The 11,451-nt window shown below is 47.5% G+C and overlaps 1 protein-coding gene across 1 annotated transcript; it reads right to left on the bottom strand.

Moving 5' to 3' along the window:
• Positions 1–4,557: 4,557 nt before the first annotated feature.
• LOC144137808 (innexin shaking-B-like) lies at positions 4,558–10,077 on the bottom strand. The gene has a single exon (XM_077669806.1). It carries the CDS (start codon positions 9,033–9,035, stop codon positions 7,932–7,934), a length of 1,104 nt encoding a protein of 367 aa, XP_077525932.1. The 5' UTR covers positions 9,036–10,077; the 3' UTR covers positions 4,558–7,931.
• Between the last annotated feature and the right edge of the window lie 1,374 nt (positions 10,078–11,451).

The following is an 11,451-nucleotide window of genomic DNA, read 5'->3' as shown; positions in this document are numbered from 1 at the left end:
CCGACGCAGCGCAGGCGATGAGGCGCGCCGTAGTGGATGGCTCCGGATTAATTTTGACCACCCGGGGATCTTTAACGTGCGCCGAAATCTCGTACATACGGGCTTTTTTGCTTGTCGCCTCCATCAGAAAAGCGGCCGCCGCGGCCGAAAATCGAACTCGCGATTTTACTTGAAAATCGCGACAGCGAAACGGTTCCATGCATCGATCATGAAGCAGGGACACAATAGTGTAACTTTACCTCATAAACCACATAGCGGTATACATTTAGATCGTTCCTAGACGCGTTTACTTAGTGTGCGAAAAATCTTCTTCGTTTGCGATTCGGGATTTTGAAGGTTTGACGATCGATTGGGCGTACTTTCACCGAATTTTGGACGTCCTCAAAGGTTTTGACGCACTTCTCACGAGGCTGTGATGTGATAAATCTTTAGCGGTTTTCTCAAGTTTCTTTAGGAAGGAATAGTAAATTTTTTCCTGTTGTTCTCTTCGGGGTTGTTTTTGTCAAGGCACAACGTGAAAAGCAAAGACATCGAAAATTCGCCAACGGAGAGGACGCTCTGTTTTTCACCCGCTCAGCCGAGTCTTCTTTCGGGATCATGCCTAATTCTTTTTTTTTTCAAATATGGCACCCTGCTCTGTCCAAGTGCCTCCCTTCAAGGGACCCTGCAACACTTTTTGCAACTTTTTTTGAAACCTAAATGCTTGCAAAACGTTGTCACCCAACAAACCGAGTACTTAGGTTATGGGGTCACAAAATACTTCAGCCAAAAATTGTTATTCTATGCTCATAAGATAACTTGTAAACTCGCTCAAAAGATTTTTCTCTCTTTTCCGGTGTTGACGGTCTTCGACAATTCCAATTACGTCACTAAGGGCATGTAGCGGCTGTTGGCCGGTTTTCCTTCAGTTGCAGCAATGAACACTTTTCGACAGCAACTTAAAAAAAGTCATTAAAACAAAGCAGAAATGGAAGGCATATCTGGTGCTTCGAGCAAATCACGCAGTGCCGCTCCGTGCTGGCGATAACTGTAGCTTTCGCAGTGGTTCCACGAGCGATGGCAAGAGTGAAAGCGCTTATTGAAAGTGTTTAGGGTCCTTTTGAAGCAACTACAGCTTATGTAATAAATTACGTGTCGAAGCGGGTGGGAAAGATATCTGTTAACATATTCCCAACGACGCATAATAGATACTCCCTTCTCCCGTTTCACCGCACTAGCTAGATAACAGGCGGGGTTCGTTTTGCCATTTAGATAATGACTGACAAACAAGAAGTCCCGTCGAGCCGCCAAACACGGTAAGTAGGTCAGCATAAATGTGCTCTCCAAAATATTCAACTTTCGCTCCTAATATAGAACGCCCAAGAACAAGCCCAAAAGCACAAGCGAGATTGGGACGGGTGAACCGTTCACAATCTCGCTTGTGTTTTTTGTTCAGGAGGAAAACAAGTTAAGCAAAGGTGAAAAAAATTCGAACGCGAAAACGGTATTTTCTACATGGGCACAAACATGCCAAGTGCAAATTTTCCAGCATGTGCGGAATAATATTACCAAGGGCCCCCGTCCCGTACTATTGCCGTGTAAAAAGACGACGAAAATGGAGCAACCGGCTTGACAAGCTCGCGTAGAGCGCCCCCCCTCCCGGGCGATCCCGCTTATTGGGTACGAGCCATATGCTACTCGCACCGCCGCCACCGAGAAACTAGCTGCACACAGGTTCACTGTCATTATATGCAGCAAAAAAAAATGCAGCAAAAAATGACACAGCAGGGTGAGTTAAGGAGGGCACATCCATTCTCCAAGCATGCTGTGGTGGCTTGGCTCCGTAATTGAACTTTCCCAACGAAAGTTTACGCCCGTGCATGGTTCCCACACAGTGAAAACTGTGAAAGACGTTAATAAATTGAGTTTTGTGTGCTGTAATTCGAGTACCGTCCGCGGTTAGCACTTGTGCAGGCATACACTAGAAAAACTTCTCCTTTGACTTCTTTGAACCACCTCGACTCTCATACGACAAAAAAAGTGAGCATAATACGCGATTTGGGTGTCTCGATGGATTCTAAATTTCGGTTCACACCTCATGTCAACTACCCAGCACGCACATCTTTTCGAAATCTGGGTGCCATCTCTCGTGCAACAAAGACCTTCTCAAGTGGATCTTGTTTCCTAGCCCTGTATAAGGCCCTTATTCATAAGTTGGAGTTTGCATCGGCAGGCTGGAACTATATGAGTGCGTCGTCATATTTGCGCTTGGAGAGGGTGCCAAAAAGGTTCACTCGCATCATTTCTCGCCGCTACACCCCGCATGAAAAATACGCTTGCGACGAAGTCCTCAAGCGGCTTAACCCTGAAGCATTACAATTCAGACGCACAAACCGTGATTGATTTTTTCTGTTCAAGTGTGTCCACTCCAAATTCAACATCACGAAACTAGTCAGCTCTGTTCGGCTAAGGGCGCCAATGCCAGCACTCCGTCCCCACATGTTCTTTGATGTAGCGACCACAGAGATGCTGCCTCCTGCATGCCATATGCAACGCGTGTACAATGATCATTTTTGTGTATCCTTGTACGTCGTTTCTGGCAATATTAGGTCTTTCATGTGGGATCTCAAAAATGCAAGATTCCAAGTTCTTCATAGCCCCCTCATTACAATATATCTAAAGGATCCCGAGTTTCCATCTTTGTCTGTATACGTGTATGCATGTGTTCATGCGCGCGGATGTGCTGTGCATACCTATCAGCGTTCTTTACATGTATTTAGCTATATCTCTATTCTCAAGTATGTCCCGTCCATTTGACTCTTTTAAACATGAGTGTTTCCAGATGCTTGCATTTTGTCAGGCACCCTGGATTCGCGCATGATAATGTTTCCTATAATAATATTCGTATCTTGCATGTGTAATTTGTACGTTTGTGTGTTTATGCATGTGCGTGCATGTGTGAGTGCGCGCATGTGTGCATGCGTGCGCGCGTGCTTCAGTGTGTGTGCGTGTGCGTATGTGTGTGTGTGTGTGTGTGTTAGCGCGCGCGCGTGTGTGCGTGTTTGTGTGTGTGTGTGTGCGTGCGTGCGCGTGTGCGTGCACGCGTGCGTGCGTGCGTGTGTGTGTGTGTGTGTGTGTGTGTGTGTGTGTGTGTGTGTGTGTGTGTGTGCGTGTGTGTGTGTGTGTGTGTGTGTGTGTGTGTGTGTGTGTGTGTGTGTGTGTGTGTGTGTGTGTGTGTGTGTGTGTGTGTGGTAGGTATACACTGTACTTTGTACTTCGTGACTCCCTGCATTTCGCGTCCAGTATCCATACTTCATTGTTTGTGTCGTCTGTGTGCCGCTCTGCCCTTCTACTCCTCCACCCAAGAAGGCCCAGTGCTGTTGGTAGGCGCTCCCAAATAAACAATAAACAATGAGGGTGATTTTCTCGCATCCCTAATCGTCTGAGCGGGGCCTTCTCGCAACAAAAATCCATGGGCAGCTTCGCACACTCTACTACGTCTCAGACTATGTTCGGCATCTGTTTGCTTTGATCAGTGTTCGTGACCAGACAATGGACGGCTGGCAGTAATTGGCACCATGCGCGGTTGTAGATCGAACATCTCTCAAAGCTTACCGAACCTACATGTTCAAGTGCTATCGCACGGGGAGCAGAGGATTAAGTTACACCAGCCGGCTCATTCCACGAACGCAGCGCGCTTTCTTCACAGGTGTGTAGTAGCCATTAGAAACACAGCCGCTATGGTTTGATGTGCAACACCAATCGTAGCGCAGACGCCCGTTGTTGAATCAGCTCAGCGCAGGCGGAACAGCGTCGCAAGGGCTTCATGTCCATGTAAGTGCGCCGTAAACGGTTTCTCCCTAACCTCGCAGGTGTACATAATAAGTATCTGTGCAGACCAGTCCTAGTGCAGTCAACTTTGTCATCTTAGGATGCAGTGAATTCTTCCTAATCGCGTTTTTTTATGTATAAGTGGTGGATGACGTGTTTCAAGCATGTACGGCACGTAGCGCTGGGAGGCATTCATACCGTTTTGCTATAAAAAGACTGCTCATCAAGCACAGGCTGCCGGTGTTTTGGAATCCAGTGCAGGAGTACGAGGCACTTTATGAACATCGGGCAATTCCTTTTCGAGGGAATTATTCTCGCAGTCGATGATGTGTAGTTTACCGGTGTGTTTCCTTCTGTAATTACTAAGATTCTGCCTTTACTTTTACTGCTTAAAGCTGTGCCGTTGAACAAGTCTTCGGTCCATTTTCTTTCCGGGATTAAACAATTACTTTTATTTCTTGAATATCTCTTTTCCCCTGAAGTGGTGACAATTGTAAGAAGCGATTATGCCAGTTATTCAATAGGGTATTTTCACTTATAGTTAATTGAAGGGGGGCATTGAGGCACCGCCGAAATTACTTGGCACGCGAAGTAATGTGTGCGGGCACGCTATGTCCGAGTTTCCGTTTCAGGAGAGAAGGGCGTCGTGAAGCCAGAAGAGCCTGTTGTTTAAAAAGTTTACCGCGGTGGGAACATATTTGTCAGGTTCACAAAAAAAGACTTAATTCGCAGGACTCTTGTAAAATCTGTAGTGAAATATAATTGTTTATTTGCATTTTAAACTGCCATAGAAAGTGGACAATTGAAGGACATACGCCCTAGTTGGTCGTACACGATAAGAGAACGGGGCAGTGATATTTGAGTGTAGTAAAAAAAACCTGGACACTTTTCACTCCATGAAGACTCGAAAGAGCGCGCGACATTAGACAATACTAGTGACTTCTTATTTCGCTTGGCATCCACTCCGATGCCAGCTGTCCCTGCGCTTGACTCTTAGGCAGCGAAAACTCTTTGTAAGCCTCACATTGGACTGCAAAAATTTCAGTCAAATACTGAATCGATCTGAGTAAAATCGCACATTGTTAAGAATCGCATTCACAGAATTGGTATATAGGATCGCAATTTTCAACAGGTATAAGTTTAAAATCGGTGAAGTTTGAGAGTTTGAGAACTTTCAACATTAGTGTGTTTCCCATGTAACGTACATCGGCGACAATAATTTAGCATGCATATACTAGGCGACACCTAGAAGATTTGTATTTTCATTACAATGACGCTGTTGGTTCACTTCCCGATCAAAATGTCATCATTTAAAAAACAGTGCAGCGAACACAAACTTTATCGACTCTTAAGTTTCATTAACGCAAGAACCTGAATTAAAATTTATAGCCACCACTGACCAAGAGGCTCTGCTTTCTGCAACTAAATTTTAACTTTGAAAACAATGCAATTTTATGCCCGTGTTTAGAAAAGATGAACGAGTAAATTTGTTGCTATCTTTGGCTACATAGAGGCCTCGTTTCTCTCAGACACAAATAAGTTCATTCAGCCTGCTTCAGCGGTTACGGAGAACTTATGCCTTTCTGTTGCACAAGGGGGTAGCACAAGAGGTGCACACTGTGTCTAAAAGCTGTTATTTTGAAACCACATTACAGAAAGCTGTCAAGATGGCCATACTAGTAAGTATAATTTGATGTCAAGCAGGCTTTCGGGCACACGTCTCTGCAAAGCCTGTTGGCACATCAAATTTATTAGCGCGATCTAGAGTCAGCAAAAAGTGAATTGACTGTGGAGCCGATAACAGCCATTTGAACTACTATTAATCGAACGCATCTTACTGCGGTAATATATCATTTGCTCTTTACGCCTTTATTCTGTTTTTCTTCATGGTTTCTGCATTGATTACACTGAACCATCATGCTACGTTAAGAATGTTTTGCGGAGTAGTTTTATGCTGTAGATTGGTCTTATCTTGCACGCTGAAAAATTCTGACGCCCCACTCCCGGTTCAGCAAAATTCCCTGCGCACATGAAATGGTTGAAGCATTATATTACCCGAAAGCTCCATAATGCTGCTGGCTACAAAGTTGTAACAAAAATACTCGCTCAAAACACTATTCTCCCTGACTGTATTGCTGAGAACACTTATTGGCTTTGTTTCACTTTTCTTTATTTTTCTGCTACAGTTGATCGATAACATACTTAAAGCAAATCAGAGAAAAAATTAATGAAAACTGCATTTGATTTAATTTGATTGGATACAAACGTTACGTCATCCTTCAGGAATTGCCCAAAGCACCATCGCTCGACGTCGTGTCTAATATCGAATTGCCGATGTAGTTAAAACAGTTTAGTTTCAGCATTATGTAAAACATACAATCTACAGAAGTTGCGAAGCATTACGAGAGTTGAAATCCGTCCAGATGCGCGCTCCAGTAACATTTTAACTCAAGTACAAGCCTCTTTCATTTATTTATCAAGTCATGAAGAACATTTCTTGAGTAGGCATGGCGCGTTTCTTGAGCCGTGTGAGAGCTATACACGAGTTCGTTGCTTTGCTGCAAGCTTAGCTTGCTTCCGAGCCAAAAAAATCCTTTGGGGATCAAAATATTTCGTATCTGTCCTAAACTAAAATTCCCAGCCCGCAATTTCGAACTTCGAATTGCTGGATGTTTAATGCGGAGTTTAAATGTATGTGTCCTGTTCATACAAGCCTACGAGGATTTCTTAAATAGTAGAAAGAAACTTCCAGAATTGCACTTGGATGTGACAGACATTTTCTCAAATATGTTAGCTCTGAATGATAAGAACCGCTATTTGCATACTGCCTAGGAAGACAACCTTCGATATCTTTGTGTACACCATCTTAAAATTCAGGATACTGTGACTGAGCTAACAGTATCCAACGCTCGAAAGTAACAGCGCAATAACCTGCTACTGCTTAGAGTACTGGCCATGCGCAACTGTCGTGACTCTAAGCTATTGAGCGCTGGACATAAATATAAAAACTTTATAGACGAGACGCGCAACAAGTGAGAATATTTGTAGTCTCCGAGATCTCTATAGAGTTCAAAGGATAACAAGATATGTGTCACTCCCTTAACCTTCGGCTTTGCCTGCAAACCGCAGAAATAGGGGGATCAACACAAAGGAGACGCGTCTGATCTCGCTTAGCACGTATTTTCTGGATTAATATTCTTACAACGCATAGGTCAGCATCACACTCAAAGCCGGCTGCACCAAACGGACTCTGAATGAAGCCAGCTTTATTTGGAAGCCGTTTAAAAGCTACTCAAGGAGGTTTCACCCCTTTTACTGCTTCCAGTGGCTTGAGTCAATAATGCTTTCGTTGCGACTCGGTGCCGACGGAGTCGACAAGCTTTTGCTTCAAGACGAGTACTTGATGCAGTCGGCCCTGAGAGAACACGTAAACAAGATATTTGTAAAAATAGTCGTAAAGATTGGTTATAGAACATAGAATATTAAAGAATGCACCCCTAATCAGGTAGAAAAGCGAGAAAACGAAATCTAACACAATCGAATTCCAAATGCAAGACGCTTCACATCAAGGAATATTGCTTCGCCACAGTCTTACAAATGACAAGTCCTCGCTCACCGGCGGTAATACTGAGAGGATTAAGAGGCGGATGCTTCTTATTCCTCTCATGTCAATCCCGAAACGCAACACTATACCTTTGGCTGATTTGCCTCTTGACTACAAGTAGGAGCAAGGTGTGCCGGCCTGGGTAGTGGATATGTCTTGGCCTCGGACACGCCGCCTACGCCTGCCACCTCTGACCGGACGTGAAAAAAAGAATCCTGAAAGGCGCAAAAACAGCAAGATATGACGCGTCTCCGGGCAAGGCCGCAGGGCCGCTGCTCCTTCTGGGCTAACGAAAAGCAGGATGTGGCGAGCCCCGGCCTGGTGGGCGCGACGAACTCCAGAGTCAACGGGCACTGCGCCAACGAGGGCGCCCTAACACTCTCAGCGGCACAACAGCACGCAGCGCGTGCAGCGACTCACGGCGCACGTCTGACACGAATCAGACATCGTGGTGGGGCACTGCGTGGAACGGGGGTCGGCGGCCGAGCGGGGTGGGCGCCGGCCGGGACTCGCGTTGTCATGCGGACGACTCCTTGGGCTCGGTGGTCATTCGCTTGGCCATCTCCGCGATGACCTCCTTGAAGATGATAGAGTCAACGTTCTGGCCGAGCATGTAGATGAGGAACCAGTCCCCCAGGGAACCCCTGCGCACGACGGTGTGCAGGTGGTCGAGGTGCACTATGCGGAAGCGCAGGTTCAGGAGGTAAACGCGCACGGGTGGACAGGCGGTGATTATGACGCGGAAGAGGACCACCATTCCTGTGACAGCCGCCAGAAGGATGAACCAGAACCACAGGAAGATGTAGATCTTCTCGTTCACGATGTTCAGCGGCAGAATGCAGATGGCATCGTGCGTCTCGCGGTTCCCGGACTGGCCGAACTTGTAGAACTGGCACTTGGTGACTCGAGGAAACACTCGGACCATGGGGTCGACCCGCTCCTCGTCGTCCTGGTCCAGGAAGCGGATCACGTCCAGTCCATAGGTGAGGAATTCGCCGTCAAAGAAGCGGTCCATTAAGAACATCTGGCCCACCACGTTGACGAGCGCGAGCAGCTCGCAGAAGAAGTACCGCGCCACGTACCAGTCGTGCTGCTTCAGGCTGGACACCAGGTAGTCGACCAGGAGCTTCTTCTTCTGCTTCTTCTCCGCCTCTCCACACATGCCCACATCAAGGTCCATCATCAGCGCCTGGATTTTGCCGCCTTCCCAGAACTTCCACAGCCACCGCGGCAGATAAAACATAGTGGCCTGGAAGAAGAGCATGAAGCAGACCCACTGGTAGTACCGGTGGTACTTGTGGTCCCCGTGTCCGCTATGCGGGCTGGTCGACCGACCCGGTCCCACTCCAGGGTACACAATGGTATCGATGTCTCTGCGCATGAGGCTTGTCACGCTGTACGTGGCGTGAATCCAGCAGTATGTGTTGATGACACTCTGTGGAACGTCCGTCGATTTGGAGCAGTCTATGGGGTCGCCGACAAACTGCTTGGTGGTGACAACTATGCAGAAGGCCAGGAGTATTATGACCGTCGCCGTGTAGTGGAGGCGAAATACTTCGTTGTCGATATGAACGCGACTAGTCTTGAGAAGGGACTTAAGACTACGAATGATGTCCAGCATGGTGCCCGTTGTTCCCCGTAAGTCGGTCCCGAATTCACCACAATCTGCGCTCACACGCCTCTACAGTTGAAGTACAAGCGGACCAGCCCAGTGCAGCCTTCTGCGGTGGGAGGGTGCGCACGAGTTGGCCCTCGTTTGTAGTGGAAGTGGCGTCCCTTCGGTAGTTTTGTTTCCAAGCTAAGACTTGATTTCTTGATAACGCAGTTTGTCCCAACTGTCAGCTCAGAAAAAAACCACTAGGAAGCTTAAGGCAGCTTAAAAAGTCCCCTAATGCAGCGGTACATAGATTGGTGGCAAGCTAACGCCGATTCAAAATGTTCTGCCCTACCTTGCTGCAGTAGTGTTCCACACCGATGTTCTCCTTGCTTTGCGACAGTTTAGCGGGATCGTAGACTGGGTTAACTTAGGTGTCGGTGTTGGTTATAGCACAGCTTCGGAAACACACTGGACGCCTTCACGACCTCAGAGCCCGGCGTGTCTTGTCACCAACATATTTGCAGGGGCCGCGGAACAATCGAACAAGAAAAAAATGTTGGACGGTCTGTACTAACAATGATGACGGGATGATCACGTCCGTCGCCGCCGTGTTTCCAGTCTGGGCAGTGTTTTCGTTGATGATGAAGTCCGGCAGCAGCAAGGTGGCAGTGAAGGCTCGGAAGGTAGGCACGGGTGCCGGTGTTAATGCCTGTTTGGCCGGGCCCTCTTCAAGAGCATGCGTACAGTCCATTCCGAGCCTGCCGGCAGCAGGCCGCCGCTCTCGCGACGACTCGCTCCGCCGCAAGCATGGCCCGCCTAAATTTAGGGGTCCCAGCCGCCGCTTCACGTCTCCCGCTGTCGGCCCCAGAGCCGAACCACGGGCCGTCCCGAGTCGAGACCGATCCCAGCGCCGTCGCCGCTGCTCGGAACACCAGCCGGCGCTGACCGAACCCGAGCGAGAACGCCCAGTCGGTCCTCGTCGTGGCGTGGGCCCAGCACCCCTCAGTGAACGAGCGCGCGCGCGCTGGGACGCACACTACTGTTCCGCGCGCGCCTAAACTCTGCACTTTTCCTGCCCGGGGTGGGCCGCCGCCGAATGGGAGGAGCTTTCGCCGCGCACCCGTGACGTCGCCGCGCCACGTGGGAGCTAAGTGCGCCGATGGCAGCGGGCCCTGGTGATGAACAGCTGAGATCGAGCGCTTGTTTCTTTGCTATTGTCTTTTGTTTCCTTACTTACCGGGCCACCTGAGTCGACCGCTCTGCCGCCGGCCGTCCACTGGTTCGAGAAGAATCCGCAGTTGTCTGTTCGAGTTCGGCGCCAAGATTTCCGCTCGCCGGAGGAGGTTTGCCCATTGAGTTGCTTTTTCGTCGATTCCTCTTGGTTTTTCGTTAAGTTTGGCGGCCCATTGTCTGAAATCTAATTGTGTGTAACATCTTGGTTTGTGGTGCTTCATCAATTCTTTCAGCGCGCATTGGTTTCATTTGAACCAGCAGCGTACTCGGACTTTTTTTTAATTGTTCCGTAAACGCAAATAATTTCAATTCGAACTCACATTCAAAGCTCGAGTGACTGGTTCTAAATATTTAGAAATTGTTACAAAAAGTATCTTCTGGGTAGTTGGTGGCTCATAAGGCTGTCTTGACAGTTAGTGCTTTGTGAAAACCGATTTGTTTACAAACACAGCAGCGTTACAGGCTGCATCGAATAATAATGAGTAGGGAAACTAGAAAAACATTGCACCCAGATTCAACAATGAAGCACCTGAATCGAATATAGAAAAATTTGTGGGTGATGTAATTATCTTCGTGGCGCTCTTTAAAGCCGGCACGGCACCAAAGAATCGCTTTTTTGAAAATTCAGTTGTATGGAGGGCTTCGCAGGAAGCACTGCTAGATCATATTTTACTGGATGTAATATCGATCATTAGAAATAGCGAAACAAACTTGTGTCTATTCTAGCACGTTGGCGCTTCTAGACCACGCGAGGAAAACATTTCTATAGAAGCATCAGTCGAAAACAAGCCACAGATAGAAGACCGGTTCAATACGCTACTCCAACTGGCGAGCAAAAGTAGGCCGAGGTTCGGCTAATACCGAGCCCCATCATTAGGTGTTTATGGAGCGACTATAAGAATACACCTAATTATTGGCATCAGAAGCGGCATTAGTTCACAGTGTTGTGAGAAGCACACGCACGAAGCTACAACGAAAGCACGTGGGAAACTATAAAATGAGCATGCGGAAGGCTGATCATTTTGGCAACTGCATCATTATGCGTCAGGAAGAGTCGTCGAAGCGCAAAAACACGAGTCAATAAATATCCTCAAAGAGAAACAACCCGACATTTTGCGAAAACCAATGGTTTTTCTCCTTACAATTGGCTGCATTTAGTCTAAAAGCAATTTCTCTGTGGTTATGGGGGCTCAAAGTTGATATAACA

This window comes from Haemaphysalis longicornis, unplaced genomic scaffold (assembly GCF_048455015.1).
Source record: "Haemaphysalis longicornis isolate Haplotype H1 unplaced genomic scaffold, Haemaphysalis longicornis Haplotype H1 scaffold_1, whole genome shotgun sequence".
In the NCBI taxonomy this organism is placed as follows: domain Eukaryota; kingdom Metazoa; phylum Arthropoda; class Arachnida; order Ixodida; family Ixodidae; genus Haemaphysalis; species Haemaphysalis longicornis.
The sequence above is the reverse complement of the archived record's forward strand: the minus strand, read 5'-3'. Positions and strand labels throughout refer to the sequence as shown.

Excerpts from the sequence above, each read along its gene's own strand:
- LOC144137808 (XM_077669806.1), bottom strand. The coding sequence starts at position 9,035 with ATGCTGGACATCATTCGTAGTCTTAAGTCCCTTCTCAAGACTAGTCGC.